Source organism: Dipteris shenzhenensis, chromosome 32, assembly GCF_047967505.1.
Source record: "Dipteris shenzhenensis isolate YYH24624 ecotype China chromosome 32, Dip_SZ_1.0, whole genome shotgun sequence".
Classification (NCBI taxonomy): domain Eukaryota; kingdom Viridiplantae; phylum Streptophyta; class Polypodiopsida; order Gleicheniales; family Dipteridaceae; genus Dipteris; species Dipteris shenzhenensis.
The window spans coordinates 8,568,051-8,591,189 of record NC_141627.1 but is presented as its reverse complement, the minus strand read 5'-3'; the positions used below and the strand labels follow the sequence as shown (position 1 = coordinate 8,591,189).

Below are 23,139 nucleotides of genomic sequence, written 5' to 3'. Positions count from 1 at the left end.
TGGCATCTTCTAGCTCAAGCTCTCCTCAGCACAGGCTACGAGCGATATGGTCAGGCGATCCCCTACTTCTGTGGGTGGGAAGATCATCCTCATGGTCCCATGGTACAGGGGTTTCAGTGTAGCGGACTTCGATGGCCACTTTCGCATTCCTCGACATCCAGTTACCCTTATCTTCCCAGGTCTTGCAACCGAGCTTCACCCGATCATCAAGGACCTGGGGGCGCACTTTGGCTAGCCTATGCAGGACACCTATGTTGATGCGGCCGCAGCCCAAGGGGTGCCACGTGTCAAAGTGGCAGTCCTCGATCCGCAGAGCATCCCCTCGGAGTTCGAGATCGAGACGGACACAGGTGTGGTGACGCAACGCATTCTGGTCACTGGTCGCCCAAATCAGTGTCTGAGCTGCCATGGCTTCGGGCACCAGGCGCGGTCCTGCCCCCGCTTCACAAGTACAGAACCTCAAAAGGCCCCCATTCAGGCAACTCAGGATTCCCCCCACTAGTCAGCGACACCCCCTCCCGAAGGGGAAGGCTGGACTGAGGTCAAAAGAAAACGGAAGGGAAACAAAGCAGGACCCAAAAAACCTACCCATCTACAGCAAGAGCCCCCCCTTGTGATCACTACTCATCAGCAGCCCGGTAAGGGGAAGGAGAAGGGAAAGGAGAAGATCAGCCAGCCTCCCCCTCATCCTTCACCCCGCCCTTCTTCCCCTCCCCCCTCCTCCTCGATCCCCCGACCCCCACCCCCTCCAGGATCCCCCCCAGCACCGGTGGGTTCCGCTCCACTCTCTTCCTCGAGCATGATCCAGAGGGACCCCCCCCTCCGGCTGAGCCACCTGCAGCCCCGAAGCCAGCACAGACCTCCCCCGCGCCCATCCCTCCTGGCCTGGCGGAGGGGAGAGGCCCTTCCCCGCAGATGACCAAAACCCCTCTCTCTGGTTCAGACTCCTCATCCTCGTCTCCACGCCCAAGGGCTGCTCCTAGAGCTCTTCCACTGGAGTTTTATCGACCCCCACCCCCTCCAGGATCCCCCCTAGCACCGGTGGATTCCGCTCCACTCTCTTCCTCGAGCATGATCCAGAGGGAACCCCCCCCTCCGGCTGAGCCACCTGCAGCCCCGAAGCCAGCACAGACCTCCCCCGCGCCCATCCCTCCTAGCCCGGCGAAGGGGAGAGGCCCTTCCCCGCAGATGACCAAAACCCCTCTCTCTGGTTCAGACTCCTCATCCTCGTCTCCACGCCCAAGGTCTGCTCCTAGAGCTCTTCCACTGGAGTTTTATCGAGCAGGACCGCGGGATTATTTGGATGCAGCGGGTATTGGCTCCTTCCCTGCATGCCTAGACATCAGCATCTTCTTCCTCCGCAAGGGGGCGGAGGGTAAGGTGTCCGTCCTTGCCCCTCAGGATGGTCCTAGCTATTCCTTCACTATCTCCAGTGAAGGGAATGAGCAATGGACGAATGAAAATGTTTGGGAGACGATACGAGATCAATCACAGGAGCAGAGCAGCGGAGCTCTTCAGCAGCAGTGGAAGGAGGGTGACGTTCGTCTGCATTTTCACCACAGCGCCAAACGTTTCCGACTCCTGGTCATTATTCGGCCACCTCTGGTGTGGGCCTACGCGGAAGGGCTCCGCCCATGGAGGACCTCAGAGGTAGCAGGCTTCTGCAGTATTTCCCTAGCAGAGGCGTCGAGCTGGTTAGAGAGAGCCTAGCACCACGAGACGAAGGGCCTCTCCCCACTGCTGAAGGTTTTAGAGGATGGGTCCGATGATCCAGCCTCTCCTTCAAAACCTTCACTAAAGCGCCTTCGTCTGCACACTGGACATCCTCCGACCACTTCGACATCGTCCGCAAGCAAACAGCTGTTTGTGGCCCACCGTCCCTCCTCATGAGTATACGCATTATCTCTTGGAACGTCAACGGGTTCCACTCATCACGAACCCGCGGCCCCAGGAAGATGGTGCTCAGACAGGAGCTCCAGCCAGCCTGGGTGGGAAGGGTAGATGTGCTCCTCCTGCAAGAACACAAGCTTTCTGCTTCTCAGACCAGTATTTGCGGGAAGGTCCTCACGGGACGCTCCCACACCTACTGGGAACCTTCGATTGGCGAGCAGGGGAGGAGCGGGGGGGTCTGTACCTCCATCGACGCTTCTCTAGTTCAGCAGGTGTGGTTTTGGCACTCTGATCCCAGGACATGTGCTTTGGGTGGGATTGAATATTGAGGGATCTAGTATCGGCATCCTCAATATCTATGCCCTGACCGATGTTAGACGGAGAGCCGCTTTTTGGAGATCCTTGACAAACATGTTGCCAGAGATGGACTCTTGGATTGTAGGAGGGGACTTCAACAACCTTGAGACCCTAGAGGATCAGCAGGGACGGGGCCCAGAGTTCCTTGGTATAGCTCAAGCAGAGCAGGCAGATTGGGACTCCTTATTCGCAGTGGGAGGTCGAGACAGCTGGAAGGAGCCTTCCTTTCGCAGATGGACAGGGAGTCTGTACTTCTCTTGGGGTTACAAGAGGGAGGGAGGAAGGCAGACTTCTGGAGCGGCTGGGGAGGGAGGCAGACTTCTGGAGCGGCTGGACCGTTTCTATGTCAGCGATTGGGCGCTTGGCAGAGGTGGAGAGTCAGGAGTGGTTCCAGGGACGACACTCTCAGACCATGCCCCAGTCATCCTAGTCCTGGACTCAGCCTCTCACTCCTCACCTCCACGCTCATGCCGGATCCCAGACTCCATTTACTCCAGAGCAGCGGTTCACAGTAGGATAGTGGACCTGTGGGCGCAGGATTGGGACCCCACCGGGGACATGGCAGTACAGGTAGCTCAGACGCTTGCTGAGCCTAACCTTATCTGTCAGCAGGAGGCGATTTAGGTCAGGCAGTAATGTTGGGCGAAGGAGAGGGGTCTCAGACGAGATCTCGCTTCAATTCAGCGGATGCAACAGTCTTCTCCACGCTCTGAGGAGCTCAGACAGCAGGAGGTTCGGGCCCGAGCCATGCTAGAGGAGATCACCCAACGTCGCTCAGAGTTCTCATTTCATGCTTCCAAGTCTTTCTGGGCTAGGAAAGGCGACAGGATGTGCAGAGAGTTCTTCAGGACTCATGGACAGAGGTCAGCAGGGGAACAACTCCGATCTCTTAGGGCGTGGGATGGTAGTGTCAGGACAGATCCATACGAGGTCCGGGACTTGGCAACAGCGGGAGCCCCCAAGACCCTCGTGGCCGCCCTTGCAGGGAGGTGTGGAGGTCTATACCGCGGCTCGTGCAGCCTAGCATGAGTGACTCCCTTCTCGCCCCTTTCACCGTGGCGGAGATGCAGGAGGCGATGAGCGCTATTGACAGGCAAAAATGCCCAGGTGAGGATGGCCTCTCCAGAGCTTTCTTCACCACCTTTTGGGAGCAGATCCACCAGCCCCTACTCACAGCCTTCCAGCATATCTTCTCCAACGGGCAGATGCCAAAGAGCCTTGCGACAGGCTTGATTTGCCTCATCCCCAAAGGGGGGACCGTCAGAAGATCAGACAGTGGCGCCCTATCACCCTCCTCCCGACCGCCTACAAAATCCTTGCCAAGATGATCAGTAGCCGCATCCGCCCCCTACTACACGACTTGATTCATGACACTCAGACTGGTTTTGTCCAAGATCGCAGCATTTTGGACAACATTTTCACTTCTCAGAGGCGACGGAATGGGCCCAGCACAGTGGCCAGCACCTTGCAGGATGATGTCGAGTCACTTGAGCGAGTGAGACTGTCCCTAGAGATTTTTTGCCTTGCAGCTGGGGCGAAAATCAATTGGCATAAGTCAGTTGGTTTTCTCACGGATCCGGGAGCCAGATCACAGTGGGGTATTTTCCTGGGATTTCGCAGAGGACAGACAACACGTTACCTGGGATTCTAGGTAGGCCTGACAGGTAGGCCTAGACATCACGCCGGCTCAGTAGTTCTTGCCGGTCTTAGCCTCCATACAACGGAAGCTTGCTTTCTACAGCACGGCTCGGCTTTCCTTGGTAGGCAAGGCCCTTGTGGTCAACCAGGTCCTTCTTGCCACTGCTTGGTATGTGGCCTCTTGCTCGTGTTTCTCGAGATCATGTGTAGCCCAGTTGAGGAGACTCGTGCGGAACTTCCTATGGTCTGGTTCACACGGTTCCGGCACCACTAGAGCCAGGGTCGCCTGGAAGACGGTCATTCTCCCCCAGACAGAGGGCGGCCTCGGCATCATAGATCCAGAACTGCAGAGTCAGGCACTTCTTGGCAAGTTAGTCATCCGCGGTCTGACCCCAGGAGGGCAAACGTGAAAGCTCTTGCTTCAGCATGGTCTCAGCGCGTGTACCCCACGGAGAGGGGGTGTTTGGCAGCCATCTATTCGGTGGATCTTCACTTCTGCCCCTTTGACTCAGCCCCATTCCCCCTTCCTTCGTAGCCTCGTCTCGGTCTGGAGAAAGTTGCGACACAACCTCTCCCAGGTTCCCCCTAGCTGCCAAGAGGAGATAGATAGACAGCCCCTGATTTGGAGCAACCAGGTGACAGATGATACAGGTCGCCAGCTTGGAGAGAGGTCCCATATCCCTTGGGCGCTCTGGGCGCGTGGGCCCGCGCGCTCGCTCTGGGTTTGGAGGGACGTCTACAGCCAGCTGAGCCCAGGCGAGCTGGCAGCAGCAGTAGGTATGGCATGTGGGATCCAGGCTCGGCGAGCGGAGATTGATGCTACCATTCCTGCAGGTTGGAGGATTTCCATGGTCACCGGACGTTACACCTTTGGTTTGGGAAGCTGGACGCCTGGATCTTGGACAGCAGCTGAAGAGCCTCGAACAGGCTGGGAATGTGTCGACCAGCAGGGCAGAAAACTCCCAATGAGCAATGGAGGACTCGGGGGCTCAGGAGAGCTGGAAGACTAGAGCGATACCTGCTCTGATACCACTGAAGGTACGAAACGAAGAGAGAGAGAGAGTGCAGGTACAAGACGAGTCTATAGAGCAGTCACGTCAAAACTTAGATAAGATGAAAATACACAAGTACAAAGTACTTGTACCTAGACCTAGGACTAAGTGTCCTAGGTGTCACATAGGACTAAGTGTCCTATGTGGCCTAGAAGGCACTAATACTATAAGTGCCTACACTTATGCCTACAAGGCACATACCATGGCCTATAGGGCATCACTAGAACCACCAGAAGATGGCCTACAAACTTCGGTCTAGAAAAAAAGCAGCAATAGCAAAGGGGCCTTGAAGGACTGGCAGGCTACCTCATTCAGGATGTGGGAAGTCAAAACAAGTGATCAAGATGGATCACCTATTCAAAATATTTGGTTTACTATCAAACTAAAAAACAAAAACAAAATTGGTGATCCTACCTAGAAACAAATATGCACCCTTCCATAACAGAACCACCAAGCATAAGAGATCGTGATTCTTTAGAAGCTTAAATGAGCAAGAAGAAAGTGATGTATATGAATATGTGTGAAGGCATGTACATGTGCATGTGTGTACACATGCACACGTGCATGAGAGAGAGAGAGAGAGAGAGAGAGAGAGAGAGAGAGAGAGAGAGAGGAGAAAGAATGAAAAAAATAAAATTTATTTAAGTCTAAAAACGAAGACCAAAAGGGTGTATCAGCATTAGAACAAGCATCAATTGACACATAGATACAAGCCCAAATTGCACACCCTGAGATAAATTGCTTTGCATCACTGTTCAATATTATACCACGTGCAACAATCGTGCCACTAATACTAAGTTCCACCAAGTCACCATTGTTCAACATATTGCCTTCAAAATTTCACGTTTCTAAAATCATTCTCTTATATAATCTCTCCCTCCCTCCCTCCCTCCCTCCCTCCCTCCCTCTCTCTCTCTCTCTCTCTCTCTCTCTCTCTCTCTCTCTCTCTCTCTCTCTCTCTCCATCCTATCAGCTGAGGATTGAGATAGGGAGAGTAGCACGTATACCCAGAGAGCAGCAGACCTGCATGCAATGAACATTGGGAGTGGTTGAGACTAGAAACACTTTCTATGCACCTGTCCAATCTACTACGAGATCCGGAGGCGATACCACTGTCTCTATCAAGATGGGAGTGGCTTCGACCCACTATCACGTTTTGATCTACTTCCATGAACATGTCTGCATTGAGCTCTATCAGCTTGAGATGCATTGGGATCCATCAGTACTTAATTCTGAGGTTATCAAATTTGCGGAGTGTCGAGGCCTTAGAGCAGCAAGACCCTAGCGTGATCATGGGACCATGGACCACATTCTCACGCTCAGGTGTATCATCGAGGAGGCGAGGGCACGGAAGCAGAGGGTCTATTGTTGCTTTGTGGATTTCCGCAAGGCATCTGACACTGTTCCACCGAGAGCCCACCTCATACGGCACCTACAGGATTTGGGTTATGACCAAGAGATCATTTTGGCTGTCATGGCACTTTACGAGAGAGATTGGTAGAGTCCGAGCAGCATCTGGGTGGACAGACAATATCATGAGCACTATTGGGGTCAAACAAGGGTGTCCATTATCACCTACCTTGTTTGGTGTCTACCTAACGACCTTGAGACAGCGATGCAGACACAGGGGGGACTGGTTGCTCTCTTGCGGGCACGCTGATCAGAATATTTCTTTACGCAGATGACGTGGCTCTTTTATCTTCCTCAACAGAGGGGCTCAAGAGACTTTCTGTGAGTCTCATGATTTGAAGGTCCACCTAGGTAAAACCAAGGTTATGATCTTCAATGCATCTCGAGCCGCCATGCGCCAAGAGCAGTTCACATTTGATGGGTCGCGTGTCGAGATAGTTTCATCACACACTTATCTTGGGGTTGTCTTTTTCGGACCCATCTTCACTATGAGACCCGGGATGCAAGCACGCTTCAGCAAAGGATGTGCTTCATTGGCCAGACTAGAGAGGCAATGCTTCCGCTCGCACTGTCAAGATCCACGAACCAAGGGGTTGCTTTTCGACCCCTTGGTCTGTCCAGCGGGAATGTACGGCAGCCCTTGTTGGAGGCCAAACTTGTCGGATACAGAGTGGGCCTGTGTGGAGCGGCTACAGGTTCTCATGTTATCACGTATGATTCGTGGTAAGCCATCCGTTCCTCACCAGATCAGTCAAGCTAAGTTTGGGTCACCCCCATTACAGCTAGATGTTGCATTTTAAGTCATCATGTATCTCTACCGAGTCAGGGACTATGGGGATTACACCTCTGGGCGTAGCAGGCTACCATGGCTAGCACTGTCCTCTTCTATGGCACTTGCAGCAGGAGGGGACCAGAGGTGCCGGTATGCACACACACAGAGATGGTTTGAGCAACTAGGGCTCCACATGGATAGACTACCTCCCTTCCACTACAGCTGTCCTCTTCTATGGCACTTGCAGCAGGAGGGGACCAGAGGTGCCGGTATGCACACACACAGAGATGGTTTGAGCAACTAGGGCTCCACATGGATAGACTACCTCCCTTCCACTACAGCATGGATGCTCCGTTTTCTCCCCTCCTATCACACGAGGTCAACCAGATTATCCGTGAGGATCTCTTACAACTACACACATTTCAGACCTGGATGGGACCAAGTGAAGCTTCGCTTCTACAAAGATCACTGCTTACATATCACAAAGGAGGGTTTCATTGACTCCTCGTGATACATATAGATCTACTTACCCTACTCATTGAGGATATCTATTGGGCAGTTCTGGGTTTCTTCACATAGACTTCGTATCGAGAGCGGCAGAGTAGAGCGACTCCCTAGAGAGAGGCGCAAATGCACATTATGTGGCATGCAGGAGGTTGAGATAGAGGAGCACCTCATCTTCAGGTGTCCTGTTTACTATGAGATCCCAGGGCGTTTCTACTACCTCTTCAGAGATAGCTATTGGCCTGATTCCTCTCCTTCCCAGACCAGCGATGTTTGGTAGGTTTCATTCATGAGGTACTCAGACACCGTGAGAGGATACTTCGAGCACGGAGACAGAAGCAGACTTTCCTTGGCTGATCCCTCCCAGAGCTTTATAACAGAGTTTTTTCAGCCAGATCACATGGACCCCCACGAGACCAGGCCTCGACATGACCATGACCCGGAGCCAGTGACCCGACAGCTCAGACAAAGGGTTGACACACAGATCACACTTGGGGACATCCCCCCCTGTTTAGAGGCGGAGCCCGACCGACAAGGGTCTCTCACTCTGGTCTGGGATCCGCCATCTCCTTGAGCCCTGTTGGTGTGTGCTGTCTGGTTGGAAAAACACAGTGACTATGCTCTAAGTGGAGTCTAGCTACAAAGCTTGGCCTCTCTTATGTGCCTTAAGCAAATTCTCCCTTGTCGAACGGCCTCAAGGATGAGTCGCCAAGCATCTCTTATCTGGGTACGAGAATAGACTAGATAGGGGTCGAAAACCATCCCTGTAGAGACGGTGATAGTGACCTCTGATCTCATAGTCTACAAGGCATCTAAGGGCGAAATGCTCTTCTAACTCAATCTCTTGTTGATCACATAAAGTAAAGATGACAACATGGTCTCAAAGAGAGAAAGAAAGAGAGAGGGAGAGAGATGTATTACCGTCTTCGAGAGGCCTTGTGGCCCTATGAGACAAAGTACAATCACAGAGTAACTCATACAAGCCACTCTGGGCTGAAGCAAAGGGCTTGCTAAGGCCCTTTGCTGAGTACTATACTGAACCAAACTCAAAGCTCAAAAGACAAAACTAGTACTCAATCTCAGAATCAAAATACATAGAAAGAAAGAAAGAAAGTTTATTAAAAGTCTACTAAAGACCGATGAGTCTATGAGACTGACGAAGAAAACCCTGATACAATGAGCATAAGAGTGGAGCTACTAAGTGAGCATCCTAACCCATGCTACAAAATTGTGTAGACATAGTTAGTGATATCATAGCACATGTCCATCAAAATCATATACAGCCATCCTGGAATCATCCTCCTCATGTGGAGAGGAAGCCTTATCCAATACAATACAATAGGCATATAGAACATCAAGCTATACCCAACGGTGGACTAGGCTGTGTAGGCAAGAAGCCTGTAATGGATCATTGTCTGCTATCTGAATGAGTAACTTGCCATGCCCTCCAGGCCGCCACCGGACGTCTGACGAGTGCCACTATCACCTCGGTCTATTGCACCTCAGGTCTGAAGATGGAGGAGATGTTAGTGAGTGTGATCTGTGTCTCGTCCTTTGCCATGTGTGCCGTGTCTCAATCTCATGGTCACTCCCTCTCCTACTAACAATGGCTGGGATAGCAACCTGCTCTGCTTGGAAGAAATCTATGACCGTACTCCGAGATGGGCCAGGCACGGTCCCCTGCTCCTGTCTCCTCAATCTGATGTCGATCTCTATGTCAGACTGCCTCGTAAATAAAAGTTGTCAAGCATCTCTAATCTGGGTACACGCAGACTTTGGAGAGGTCCTCAAATTGTCTCTAACAAGGCAATGGTATCATCTGCGAATCTCATAGTAGACTGGCAACGAAAGAGAAAGTGCTCCTCTGACTCCACCTCATGATGCTCACACAATGTGCAAATACAACTCTCCCTGATAATCCCCTCTACTCGCCTGCTCTTGATACGGAGTCGATGCCATGAACACGTAACTTCCAAGGGCAATCTTGAGTGAATGTCGTACAAGGAACTCAGTGTGTCTTGGTGGGATGATGAAACCCTCTGCGGAGATGTGCAAGCAGTGGTCACAATAGAAACTGAGCTTCACAAGGAGCTTTAATTGTGCTAGCCAAGCCTTGAATGTAAAAAGCTGTAGAAGATTCTTCCGGATGATTGGGTTGAATTCATTGCGCCGGAACGGGACAAATGGAGCGTCAATGCTGTAGTGGAAGGGTGGCATCCTCTCTATATGAAAACCCAATCTCTCAAACCATCTGTAGGCGTGTGCGTACCAACATCTATGATCACCCTGAGCTGCTAGTGCCATAGAAGATGCTAGTGCCAACCAAGGTAGCTTGCGTCGCCCTGTGGTACATGAGCCATACGCACGCACGCAATAGAGATAAGTGGTGATAGGCTGGAATGTTGCATCTAACTGCAGGGGGGATGCCCCGAACTCAGCCCGAATGATCTGATGAGGGACAGATGGCTTGCTGCGTGTCATCCGTGAGAGTAGAAGAATATGTAATCTCTCCACTTGAGTCCACTCTGTGTCGAACAGTTCTGGTCCCCAACAAGTGCTATCATACATGTCCGCAGGTCGGCCAACCAAGGAATTGAAAAAGAGAACCTTGGTCCACGGGTCCTGAAAGTGTGAGTGGAAGCACTGTGTCTCCAATCGGGCCAAGGAGGCATAACCTCTCCTCAGGCATGCCTACATCGCTGGTCTCATCGTGAAGATAGGTCCTAAAAAGAGAACCCCCAAATATGCGGATGATGAAACAATCTCGACTGGTGCCCTATAAAAGTAAACTACTCTCTGTGAGCAACTACTCTGGAGGTGTTGAGATTCATAACCTTAGTTTTGCCCAGGTTGACCTTCAAGTCATGAGACTCGCAAAAAGCCAGTGGTGCATCTAGATGTCTCTACAGCCCCTCAGCGGACGAGGGTAGGAGCACCACATCATCAGCATACAAAAGACCACATCCTTGATGCCTCCCTTAGTGAAGAGAGTGCAAGAGGTAGGCCGTGGTCTGTGCAAGAGATCAGGTGTGGGCAAGTCGCGGATGCCATAAAGTGTGCGGGCGTACTTGTGCCAAACTTGAGTGTCTGTGAGTGGTGAGGGGGACCGCCGTTTAAGAAACCGTCACCAAAAGTCTTTGGAATTATTACTGAAAAGAATGTTCAGTAATTAATCCTTGTTTTGACAAAGTTTTGTTTCTTTTGGCAAACTAGACGGCGATACTCGCGTAACATGTCCGGTTCACTTAGTAGGCCATGTTGGGATTCGAGTTAGAGTTGTCGCAGCGAAGAGCCTTACACTCACCATCATACCACCTATTACATAGCCATACGCACGCACGCAATAGAGATAAGTGGTGATAGGCTGGAATGTTGCATCTAACTGCAGTGGGGATGCCCCGAACTCAGCCCGAATGATCTGATGAGGGACAGATGGCTTGCTGCGTGTCATCCGTGAGAGTAGAAGAATCTGTAATCTCTCCACTCTGTGTCGAACAGTTCATGATGAACCCCCCGGTAACATGACCTGGCTGCCTCTCAACGGGTGCCTTGAATGGAGAGAGAGCTCGAGATTGTTCTGTGTATTATCTTGTAAGTCTAGTGCCAGTAGAGAACAGATTCCACCTTCGAGAGAGTGAAAGGCAAGGTAAAAGCTTGCAGACTTTCATATGCAAGCATAGAAAGTATCCTAAGAGGATAAGGCATGCAAGTCTCCTCAAGTTCATAGACTATACAGGTTATCATTGTGATACATTTCAAAGTGATGAAATTATTGTTTTCTATCCTTCATGTACAAGAATATCTACTCTTTTTAAAGAGTATCCCTTAAACCCTCTATGGCACTTTCTTTTCAAATAAAGTTAACCAGATTTAATTAGCCATTACACAGCAATGCAGAATATAGATAACTTCATCTACACAAACATCTGGCAAAATTGGACTGACATCCAGGGTAAGCAACCATGAGTCTGAACTTTGAAAATACATTGTAAATTCCATGGAACAATAAACTCCAAATGAACGTACCGACACTCTGGATAGCTGTCACAGCCAAAAAAGTAACCGGAGCCATAGCGACTCAACTTTAGAGTAAGCTTCCCTACACCACAACTATAAAAAGACAGATAGATTTTAAATTGTATAAAACCCTTTTGAAGCATGGTGGAAAAAGCAGCTTGAAGTTCAACCTATACATCGAATAATCTTGTAAAAGTAATACCTTGGACAAAGTCGTCCATGTTCACCAAGGCCTTTGAAAAATTGATTGGCAAATGTTTCCTGTAGCAATTCCACCACCTAGACAGAAATGTCTTGGATATAAAAATTAACCTTAAAGGTTCTCATCATCTTGCCAAATCAGCTTACAATTACAAACACCAACGGCTTAGTCACCTTTTGAATTGGAACTTTCATAACCAATGAAATATCTGCGTGGAAATCAGGCCAGAACCCACTTAAAACATCCTTCCATTCAAGTCGTCCTCCAGACACTTCGTCCAGCTGCACAAAAGGAAGTTTCAAGGTGGGAATAATTTATTCAAGGCCAAGGCCTCAATGGTAAGGTGTGCAATAAAACACTTATAAAATACCTTCCCTAGACATAGCACTAAGTACTTCAAAAGCGGTGTAAACACAAAACAGTCATGAATCATCTCCTCCTCATACTTGACCTACATAGTACACTCTCCAACCTAAAGCTGTGCATCAATCTCAGATGCCAACTTTCTTGCTACACTTTCAAATCAAAACGATGAAGAATTTTTGCTGTTCTTCAGGTGCTTTCTATACTTCTTTAGGAATCCTCATTCTCAAGATGCCCTTGGGTTTCCTCTATGTCATCATATAAGTTGGCTACATTTCAGTTCGATAGTTTTCATCCACTATTATGCTCTCTTCCAAATTTAGAGTTTCAGAAATCAACGTAGCAACAACTCCCGCCATTTCTCCCATACAAGGAGCAATATGCAGCGAGTTCATCATGGGATGGATCTATTAAAGCTGAAAGAAAATTACCGCTCATACACAGTGATGTGTGCGGTCCAATGAGAATACCATCTTTATGACAGCATCTGATTCTTTACCTTCAAAGATGGTTTTTCCCAGATATCATGGGTTAATGTCTTAATCATCTTTCTAGATTCTAATGCTCTTGAAAGAAAAATCTGATGTCTTCCAGCAATTCAAGCATTTTATGACCATCGTTTAGAATGACTAAGGATGCATGTCAAATGCCTTGAAAGCTTTCTTGAAGGAGTATTAAATATCAATGTACATCTCCATATACATCTCAGCAAAATGGTTTGGCGAGAGAAAAAAAAGATCTGAGGAACAGAATGCCAACTTGGCTTTATCTCATGACCACTAGCCCTAACATCTCTTATCCCATTAGATGTGTGAGTCAGTGTATGGAACATCCAAAAACAGCCATTGGCGATAGAAAGGATCCTCAGAGCATGATTTCTTCCTCTGAGCCTAGTATATGAGAGCAAAAATACAGAAATATGTGAAGCAATTCGGCTTGAGGCTTACAAGCATTGGTTCTGACAGCCAATCATGCATTGCTTTGGCCAAGAATCATGTGATCATTCGAGGACTAAGCACATTGATACCTAATATCACTTCATCCATGAGAAGGTGAAAAATCAGCAGACCCATATGATCCATTGTCCCACAAAGAAGTCTACTAAATGCATTTTTCAGTGGAATTCTTGCTGGTCGGCTCTTGTAAATGCTCTTTCTTCATGCCTTTGCACTCCTCTTTGGCTGAGAATGCAATTGGGCATTGGCTACTATGTCCTCTTGGCGATTGAGGACTTGGTTCGAGTTTTCAAGGCTTGGTGAGTTGTGATTTTGCTACTGCGATTTCTTTTTGCCATAAGCTAATGGTTGGCCTCGTGTGCCGCCTCTTTCTTGGCTCACAGGTGCCCTGGCAGTGCTACATGAGTCATTCTTTGGTTGGGTACTTTGCTGATTTTATTTTGGAACTTTGAAAAGCTTTGTGAATGCCATCTGGAAACCACTCAAGAAGAGTGCAGCTGGGGTGCAGTGTGATTGCATCTAGACAGCCAATGGAATTGCACTCAGAAAAGAGAATGCCTTTAGGTTGAGCCTATGGGTTAAGTGCACTTATGTGATGGTGTTCTATGCTTGAAAGCCTTGCGAAGGCTTAGTGAATTGGGGCTACGTGCTCAATTGCAGGGAAGGTCTCCAAGATGCAACTTGTAATCATTTCACTGTGAAATATAAAGAAATACCGAAAGGGGCGCCACGGTGTTTGGGGCCAATCGGGTGCACTTGTCTATGTCTATTAAGCAGGGGCATTCTAGCCTCCATCCCTTTTTCAGTGGTTTTGTTTGTGAACAAATGGGTAAATGCCAAATGGTGATCATGCAATGGTTAATGGTTGTGATATATGCTTTGTGAGCTGTAAATAAGTGCTGAAGTGATTAAAGGTTTAGTTCCACTGCCCTCTGAGTGATTAGAGGCCGGTTTCATTGGTTCCATTGCCGGGATACCACACACTCTTTCTCAAGAGGTGGGCCTCGGTAGTTTGGTGAATATCTTTGCTGCACTTTTTGACAGCTGAATATTACAACCATAAACATGGTGAGTACCCATGAGCAAGAGAGCTCCACAACTCCTCAAAGGAGAAGGCAGGAAAGCCTTAATGATCCAGCTAGTGTACAGCTGCAAGGAGCACAACAAATGCCTTTTGAGCAGGCCACACATGAAGCTACAACTGAGCTCAACGATGATACTAGTTCTAGCAGTGAGTCAGATGATGCTACTATGTTGAATGCACAGCTTGCAAGTGCAGTGACTGCTTTGACTCAGCTGGCTCAAAATTTGGCTCAGATTGTGCAAACAAATGCCAAGAAGAAGAAGAAATCAAGAAAGCACAAGCACGGAAAGAGTGAGTACACACATGCATCAGCTTATCATGGCGGACCGCACTCTCATGCATCAGTTTCCCATGAGGGACAGCCATCAAAAATGACTCAAAAAGTGACTTCCAAGAGAGAGGAATCGCCCAAAAGAGCACTTGAGAAAGAGGTACAAAAAGTACAGCCAGTGCAATAGTATGAGCAGCCAGCACAAGGCCTTGGTTTGGGTACTTTTACTCCTCAAAATAATAATGTGCAGTCCATAAATGTGGCTCAACAATCTCAGCCATATTTGAGGCAGCAACCTGAATATTTTGGTACAGATTCTATCTTTGATGCTATGTTGATTTCACCGCCAATTGGGCATAGAAAGCAAGCCAAGTATGACAATGTGGGAATGCAGCCAAGCATGCAAGCCACAGCATATGCTCCCATGCCTAATGTTCAGCCAAGCATGGCTCTCCCTAGTGAAGGGAATGCTGCAAATATACAGCCATCTTTGGAACAGCCAATATCAAATGTATATAAAGAATTTAAGGATGGTGGTTCTCATGTCAAGTTTGATACATATAATGGAGTACAGCACAGGTACAAAGCCCTCACATTCCTTCAACAATTTGATGCTACATTTCTTGGGGGTTTGTTTACAAAAGCATCCAAGATGAGGAAGGTTGCCACATTTTTGAAAGGCAATGCACTTAGTGGTACACCAACCTTATGCTTCATGGAGATGCACCTGCTACTTGGCTGGAATTTAAGCAAGTGTTCTCTTCTACTTGGCTTACTCCAACTTTTGAAGTTGAAGTACTTTCACACTCGCATGACTTGTCAGACAAACTTTGCAAGAATCTTGATGATTACACCCGGAGGTTTTGGGATGTTTTGCTGCCATTGAGCTCTTACAGGTATGTTTCTTTGAAAGAGCAAATAGAGAGGTACTGTTGTGGATTGCCTAGTGAGCTACGTGATTATTGCATCAAAACCAAGGTGGGTTCTATGACTCAATTGATTGAGAATGCAATGACAGCATATGCATGGATGCAGGAGAAGAATTTGGGCTTTATGGACAGCAAGAAAGAAGACAACAAACGGGCTGCCAAACACCAGGATAAGGACATCAAATCTGAAAATAAAAATTATGGCAAACGACCGTTTCAAAAGGGAGGAAAAGCCCAATTCAAAGCTGGTCAAAGGCGTGGACAGCCTAATAAACAGCCCCGTACCAAGTTATCTGATGAAGAGAAAAAGTCACTCATGGAGCAAAACAAATGTTTTATATGCAAAGGAGAGGGACACTGCTCTTATGATTGCCCATTCAAGAAAAGAGACAGGTCACATGATGATAAGAATGGTGATAAACAGGCTGATCGGAAGGGCAAAAAGCCTAAACCTTCCGCAGGACTTCTTCCAGATGTGATTGGGAGTTTGCCACATGCACATGATGAAGAGGAAATGAAAAAGACTGAGATGTGCACAGCATGGGGAAAAATCAGAAATCAGAATTGTTTGTTTTTCTTTAATTCTGGGGCAAAGGCAAATTTCATAACTCCTGATATGGCAGGAAGGCTTGGCATCAAGCCTGAGGAAATGGGGCCATCTGGCATGTATGATATGGCCAACCCTGAACTCAACACACCTATCACTCCTATCATTGGCAAGTTGAGGATGCATATCCAGGGATATCAGGATGCAGAGGACTTCTATATTATGCCTTTGCGAGAGTGTGATGCTTTGCTTGGGATGCCTTGGATGTACAGGGTGGGGGCTGACGTGCAGATGAGAAACAAGAAGATTTCTTTAACTCATAGAGGCAAAAATCATGTACTTGATGTAAAGTTGAAAGGGGAGTCCATCCCTGTAGTTTCAGCTTCTTGTATTTCCAATGTAATAAAGCGTCATATTTCAGCGTACTTGATTTTTGTCAAAGAGGACAGCCAACCAGTTCAGGAAGGCTCTACTCTTTCTGCTTTAGATAGAGAAAGGGCTGCTTTTAATTCAGATTTTCAGGATTGTTTCTCAGATGCACTTCCTCAAGAATTACCTCCCAAGAGGCCCGAGGATCATCAAATTGATATAATTCCAGGAAGCTCACCGCCTAATATACCTCCCTATCGTGTCAGTAAGGCACAACAAGAAGAGATAATGTCACAAGTGCAGGAACTCTTGGAAAAGGAATTAATACAGCCAAGTAACTCTCCATAATGTTCCCCTGTGTTGCTTGTGCAAAAGAAGGATGGCAATTGAAGAATGTGTATTGATTATAGGGCTTTGAATAAAATCACAATTAAGAACCGTTTTCCAATTCCACGCATTGATGATATATTGGATCGTTTGGAAGGTTCCTCAATGTTCAGTCGTATTGACCTTAAAAGTGGATACCATAGATAAGGATACGGCCTGAAGATGTCTACAAGACTTCCTTCCGCACTTCATTTCGCTTATATGAGTTCCTTGTGATGCCTTCTGGTTTGACTAATGCACCTGCCACTTTCAATAGAATGATGGACAGAATTTTTAGAGCACACAGAAAGTTTGTGGGCACTTTCTTCGATGACATCATTGTGTTCTCTAAAAATGAGCAGGAGCACAGGAAACACCTCACTATTGTGTTTCAAGAGTTGAAAAGACACAAGCTATTAATAAACACCAAGAAAAGTGAGTTCTTTATGCATGAGATTCATTTTCTCGGTCATGTAGTGTCAAAGGATGGAGTCAAGATGGATCCTGCAAAAGTTGAGGCCATAAGGAGTTGGCCAATTTTTAAAAATCTGCATGAAGTCAAAAGCTTTCTTGGGTTGTGTTCATACTATCGGAGGTTTATAAAGTACTTTGCAGAAATTGCTTCTCCCTTGCATGATTTACAAAAGAAAGCTGTACCGTTTCAGTGGGGACCAAAGAAAAATGCAACTTTTGAAGAGCTGAAGCAAAAGTTGTGTTCTGAACCCGTTATTATCTTGCCAGATCTTGCAAAACCCTTTGCTGTAACTTGTGATGCATGTGGAAACAGCATAGGAGGCACTTTGATGCAGGATGGCAGAGTGGTTGCATATGAGAGTAGAGTTCTCAAAGATGCTGAATTGTGCTTGCAAACATACGAGAAGGAAATGTTAGCAATGATACATGCTTTGACCACATGGAAACATTACCTTCTTGGAGCTGATTTTTATGTGCAGACAGATCATCAGTAACTTAGATATTTTCTCACGCAGAGAAAAATATCTGAAAAGCACATGAGATGGGCTAACTTCCTCTCAATGTTTCATTTTCAAATTGTACATGTGTCGGGTAACAAAAATGTCATGGCTGATGCACTTTCCAAGAAACCACAGCTTGAAGCAGTCTCCAAGAAACCCAATGTTTCAGCAGTGAGCATTGCTTACAACAATGTGTTAGATGTGATGAAAGATCAGTATGTTAATGATGCTGATTTTTCAACTATTTATGATCAGCTTTCTGATGGTCAAAGGCATGATCACTATATGTTGAAAGAGGGTTTCATTTTGATGCATGGACGACTCTGTGTCACTGATCAGATGCGACAGAAAGTCATAATGGAAGTCATGCTCCTCCATATGCAAGACATAGGGACTTACAGCAACAATTACAGCAGTGGAGCAATACTTTTATTGGCCATCTTTGAGCAAAGATGTGGAAGAATATGTGAGAACATGCATGGTTTGTCAAAATGTAAAGTTTGACAGGCCGAAGGCACCTGGGTTGTTACACCCTTTGCCAATTCCGGATAGACCATGGCAAAGCATAGCTATGGATTTTGTGTTTGATCTTCCACGTACTCCTACTGGACATGATGGATTGTGGACAATAATTTGCAGGTTTAGCAAACAAGCCTTTGTGCCAGTAAGTAAGAGAATTACAGCAGATCAAATGGCCGAACTATTTTTGCAGCATGTCTTCAAGTATCATGGGATGCCTGAATCCATAATCAGCGATAGAGATCGGAGGATGACCAGCCTCTTTTGGAGAGGACTGTTTGAAAATATGGACACTACGCTGAATTTTTCGTCATCATTTCACCCTTAGTCTAATGGACAATCGGAGCAGGAAAACTCTACCATCTTGGATATGTTTAAATGCTATGTCTCAGACCACAAAAGCAAATGGAAGCATTATTTTCCTTTGCTGGAATATGCTTACAATAATACGGTGCACACATCCAGAGGTAAAACACCTTTTGAAATAGTGGAAGGTGCCAGGAAGAAACCTCCCATTTTGCATATAAAAGAGAAAATCTTCAAAGCTGATCGTTTTGTGGAAAGCCTTGAAGAGGCTTACAAGAACATCAAATATGCCTTGCAAAGAAGTCAGGACAAGCAGAAAAGAGCAGTAGATAAGCACCGCAGGGAATTGGTATTCACAGAAGGTGATTGGGTTTTGCTGCGTTTTCAGAAGGCAAGGCTGAAAAATAAGAAAGGCAAGGAAAGGTTGTACACAAAGCTGAACATGCGTTACTATGGTCCTTTCCAGGTTTATGAAAAGATAAACGAGGTAGCTTACAGGCTGAAGTTGCCTCCGCATTGGAAGATACATAATGCCTTTCATGTGAGCTTATTAAAGCAATATCATGGAGATATTCCCGAGGATTTACCTGATGAGGTGCAACCTGAAGTGGAAGAACAGGATGAACTTCTGGTCCCAGAGCAGATTCTGGCACAGGGATAGAAAGCTCAAGGGTAAAGTTATCCGTCGCTACTTGGTAAAATTTCAAAATTACCCATCACTTGATGCGAAATGGATGGAGGAAGGTGAACTGGCAGATTCACCTGGGATATTGCAGCTTTACCTTGATGCTTTCCAATTAGAGCTGACTGCGGTCCAGGCTCCTACAGGTAGTTCAGCAGAGCGAGCGTCTGGAGCATTACCTGGTATTCGAGAGCAGGGTAGCACCTCCACTCCCTCAGTACAGACGGGCTCACTGTGATTTCATGAGGTCACTTGATGACACTGTATGTTTCATCCGAGATACTGAGCTGACAGTATTTCTACTGTGAGACTTCATGATATTGATGCATCTTGATTATTGATCGCCGAGGATCACATAGATTTTGAGCAGTGTATATGGATGGATGCATGCCTCACCTAGCCATATTTTCATTGTCTCTGTATACTATAGCTGCGGCTTTCTTGTATACTCTTTTATGCTATATTTCATGCTCGCTCCTGTGTTTTGGGGCAGCAAACTGTGGTTTGTTGTTTCAAGAGAGGGGTATGTCACGGGGGCGTGAAATTCTAAGTACTTTAATGTACTACAAGACCATGACAACTTTGGTTTTAAAAGTATAAGCGTGGGCTTAATAATGTGTAATTAAACATGGCATGCTGCCTAGCACATAAGCGTAATTAATCCCTTGGCCCAAAGGCATTCCAAGGAATTAAAAGAGTGGTTGTTGGGAAATGATGATGTGGCATTTTTAATGGACCCCCTAGAGGGCCATGTACCTTCAGTGGCCCCCCTAGAGTTCCAGGTGGCTCTAGTGCCTTCTACATGCTCCTTTGCCATTCCTGGACCTTCCTGGGCCTTCTAAACTTCACATGTGTGGTTTTCTCTCTCATCTTCTCCCTTTGTTGAGATTTTGGACTGGTTTTTCAGCCTCCTTCAGCTGAATTCCGTTTTTCTTCATAACTCCTCACCCGTTTGGATTCCTCGACTTCCGTTTGGCCCGATGGCTTCCCCTCTGCCTCCCCTTCGTAGTAATATGCTTTTCCCTTCGTGCCTTTGGTAGAACGCGCAGACCTGAGCACTTCTTTTGCTGGTCGAATTTGCAAAAGTAGCTTTTTCTGGACCTTTTTGCTTCTACCGCCTCCTGGGCCTCTCCTCTTGCAAAGCTACAGCTTTCTGTTGAATTTTGAGTGGTCCCACGCACTGGTTGACTGGTTTGGAGGACTTTCCGGGGATGAAACTTCTCCAAAACCTTCTTAATGCATTCCTTTCTGAAGCACGCTTCTTTTGAGCCCAAGAACTCCCACTTCTTCGCTACAGAAGTGCTTCTTTTCGCATTTTTCAATGGAATTCTTGCTGGTCGGCTCTTGTAAATGCTCTTTCTTCATGCCTTTGCACTCCTCTTTGGCTGAGAATGTAATTGGGCATTGGTTACTATGTCCTCTTGACGATTGAGGACTTGGTTCGAGTTTTCAGAACTTGGTGAGTTGTGATTTTGCTACTGCAATTTCTTTTTGCCATAAGCTAATGGTTGGCCTCGTGTGCCGCCTCTTTCTTGGCTCACAAGTGCCCAAGCAGTGCTACATGAGTCATACTTTGGTTGGGTACTTTGCTGATTTTATTTTGGAGCTTTGAAAAGCTTTGTGAATGCCATCTGAAAACCACTCAAAGAGAGTGCAGCAGGGGTGCAGTGTGATTGCATCTCTCTTTCTTCATGCCTTTGCACTCCTCTTTGGCTGAGAATGCAATTGGGCATTGGCTACTATGTCCTCTTGGCGATTGAGGACTTGGTTCAAGTTTTCAAGGCTTGGTGAGTTGTGATTTTGCTACTGCAATTTCTTTTTGCCATAAGCTAATGGTTGGCCTCGTGTGCCGCCTCTTTCTTGGCTCACAGGTGCCTAGGCAGTGCTACATGAGTCATTCTTTGGTTGGGTACTTGTGCTGATTTTATTTTGGAGCTTCGAAAAGCTTTGTGAATGCCATCTAGAAACCACTCAAAGAGAGTGCAGCTGGGGTGCAGTGTGATTGCATCTGGACAGCCAATGGAATTGCACTCGGTAAAGAGAATGCCTTTGGGTTAAGCCTATGGGTTAAGTGCACGTATGTGATGGTATTCTATGCTTAAAAGCCTTGCGAAGGCTTAGTGAATTGGGGCTGCGTGCTCAGTGAATTAGTGAATTGGGGCTGCGTGCTTAGTGAATTAGTGATTTTATTTTGGAGCTTCGAAAAGCTTTGTGAATGCCATCTAGAAACCACTCAAAGAGAGTGCAGCTGGGGTGCAGTGTGATTGCATCTGGACAGCCAATGGAATTGCACTCGGTAAAGAGAATGCCTTTGGGTTGAGCCTATGGGTTAAGTGCACGTATGTGATGGTATTCTATGCTTGAAAGCCTTGCGAAGGCTTAGTGAATTGGGGCTGCGTGCTCAGTTGCAGGGAAGGTCTCCAAGATGCAACTTGTAATCATTTCACTGTGAAATATAAAGAAATACCGAAAGGTGCGCCACGGTGTTTGGGGCCAATCGGGTGCACTTGTCTATGTCTATTGAGCAGGGGCGTCCTAGCCTCCATCCCTTTTTCAGTGGTTTTGTTTGTGAACAAATGGGTAAATGCCAAATAGTGATCATGCAATGGTTAATGGTTGTGATATATGCTTTGTGAGCTGTAAATAAGTGCTGGAGTGATTGAAGGTTTAGTTCCACTGCCCTCTGAGTGATTAGAGGCCGGTTTCAGTATGTGCCTTGTAGGCCTAGTTATAGTCAGTTAGGTTTGTTGGTACAGTTAGTACATGTAACACCTAGGTCAGTTAGGACACTTAGTCTAGTTAGGGCATTTAGCCCTAGAGTTTTGTTATGTTGGCTCTCTCTTGAGCCTCCACTCTCAGTTTTGCAGCAATTCGTTTTTCTCATTCTCACCTCCATTTTTGAGCTTCCATTGCTTGCCAATAGCCTACAGTGGTATCACAGCAGGTCGGGAATCCATTTCCTCAGCCATTGACAGCTTTCCCAAGCTGTTTGGCAGCCCCCTGATCCCTCATTCCTGCTGGTCTTGCTGGTTTCTACACACCCATGAGTGTTTGAGGCCTCTCCAAGCACTTTTGTCGCGAAAACCCTGACTTTGACGTGAGAAGACCGCATGTAGGAGCAGCTACCGCGAAGGGAGGCACATTCGGAGCACTTTTCTGTTGTATTTACCTCACACGTGTGAATCCATACAGCCATACGGACTGTACAGATCTGTCAGAACAGCATTTATTGCTGTAAGGAAGTTTGCACCAGCATTTAATGCATTTTGGAGGCTATACGGAAATCTGTGCCTGCATTTAATGCATTTTGGAGGCTATACGAAAATCCGTGCCTGCATTTAATGCATTTTTGCAGCTGTATGGACAATTGTGCCAACATTTACGAGCTGTACAGCCTGTCTTTTCTGCACTCTTTCAGACACGTGTGATCTGTACACCCTATACAGACTTGTACGAAAATCTCAGCAAGCATTTACTGCAGTACAAGACTGCCTCGAGGTGTGTGCCAGCTGTTTGAAGCCTTTTCTCAGCACATTTCTTCATTTCGAGGTTCGTGCTTGGTTTTTGAAGATATTCAGAGCTTGCTGCTGCAATCCGGAGGCCTCTCCTTGAGCCCATTCCTTCTCTTTTGGCTTCCTTTTCCCTCGGGCTGCAAATATCCCTCCATTGTTTCACTCTCCTCTCATTTCCAAGTGCTCCCCTCCTAGTGGGAGCACTTTCTCTTGCTGTAATTCTCATTTCCAGCCCACTATTGGCATTTCTCATTGCCATTTGCTCTCATTTTCACCTCTCCTTCAAGGGTAAATCTCTCTGCTCGCATTGGGTAAGCCACTATTGCATTATTTCTTTCCAATTTTTGCTTCACTTGCACTTTGGAAAGGCCCCGTGTTGCCTTGGAAGGACTCGTGTTGCCTTTTGGGGATTTTTCTTG

The 23,139-nt window shown here is 47.0% G+C and overlaps 1 protein-coding gene across 1 annotated transcript in view; it reads right to left on the bottom strand.

The window, feature by feature from the left end:
* LOC147880262 (DNA topoisomerase, type IA, core) overlaps nt 1-23,139 on the bottom strand; it is a 174,351-nt gene that overhangs the window by 17,521 nt on the left and 133,691 nt on the right. Inside the window, exons 14-16 of the mRNA XM_087370687.1 lie at nt 12,016-12,123; nt 11,843-11,919; nt 11,650-11,733 (exon numbers count right to left, since the gene is read on the bottom strand). Coding sequence (XP_087226813.1) covers nt 11,650-11,733; nt 11,843-11,919; nt 12,016-12,123 — 269 coding nt within the window. The remainder of the gene's footprint in view (nt 1-11,649; nt 11,734-11,842; nt 11,920-12,015; nt 12,124-23,139) is intronic.